Genomic DNA, 1,117 nt, shown 5'->3' on the forward strand with positions numbered 1-1,117 from the left:
AGCAGAGGAGGATGTGAGATTAGGATACTGCAAAGTACAGCTGTACTGTCCCTTACTCAGGAAATGATGCAGATGTATAGTTTCTTACATGACAGAATACAAGACAGCAAGGTCCTCTTTTGAAGAATACAACAGTGAAGTCTCTTATTTTAGAGAATACAGTACTGTCAACATAGTGCAGTCTCTTTCACAGAGCGGTATGTCACTCCAGGTGGCTGAGAGGGAGGAACACAGCATGGGGGCTGTCATGAAAAGTGAGGAGCTGGCAGGAGGGAAGAGGATGACTTGACCAGTATTCCAAAAACACTGACTCACAGGCTGCCTGTCTGAGGCACATTTTAGGTGTTGGTCATTACAGGTAGAAAGGAAAATTACGGGAGTTTCTTCAAGTTTTTAACCAATGCAGGATTGGGTGGTGTTTCCCAATTTAACTACATCACTTTGTTTCAACCTTAGCTGCAGTGCTGAAACATTTGAATTTCTTACATTAAAAAGTGAATTGTTTTCATGCAGTACACTCTTCATGGGAAGCTGTATCAAGTAACACTCTGCATAAACAAATTCCAGCCGTGCAAATGATGGGTTCCTCTACCCAGGTGAAGTGCACAAAGGCACAATTTCACACTATATACATTAATTTTAAATCATGTAAAGTTAAATATGATCACATGGCAGACTCTAAATAATTTGTTTCAGATGTTTGGATCTGGATTAAGTAGCAAAGACTTTCTTGAGGTGCCATGTTGTCAAAAGAAATCCCACTATAAGGTAGTAAGGATAACTCTTAGCAGTCACACATGCACACACATACACAGGCAGACACAGTACCTGGTGCCTGACAGTGGCAGGTCTCCATCACCCCAAACAGGATAAGGACACCCATGGCTGTTCCCCACCAGTGACTCATCCTGTCCAAAATAAACAAACCGTAGAAAAAAAGAAAAACAGATGAAAGGATGAGAAAAGTTTGAATCCCAAAAAAAGAAAAGAAGTCTTGACAAATGATATCTATTTTCTGTATAAACACACCACCCCCCCTCTGTGAGTTAATTCTTTAACACATCAGACAGGAGACAATGTTAAGGGATTAAAGAAACCGACTCAGAGGATTCGCAAT

General features: G+C 40.7%; 1 protein-coding gene across 1 annotated transcript in view; it reads right to left on the reverse strand.

The window, feature by feature from the left end:
* cd164l2 (CD164 sialomucin-like 2) overlaps positions 1-883 on the reverse strand; it is a 3,773-nt gene extending 2,890 nt beyond the window's left edge. The window contains exon 1 of the mRNA XM_036516205.1: positions 829-883. Coding sequence (XP_036372098.1) covers positions 829-883 — 55 coding nt within the window. The remainder of the gene's footprint in view (positions 1-828) is intronic.
* Between the last annotated feature and the right edge of the window lie 234 nt (positions 884-1,117).

This window comes from Megalops cyprinoides, chromosome 21 (assembly GCF_013368585.1).
Source record: "Megalops cyprinoides isolate fMegCyp1 chromosome 21, fMegCyp1.pri, whole genome shotgun sequence".
In the NCBI taxonomy this organism is placed as follows: Eukaryota; Metazoa; Chordata; class Actinopteri; order Elopiformes; family Megalopidae; genus Megalops; species Megalops cyprinoides.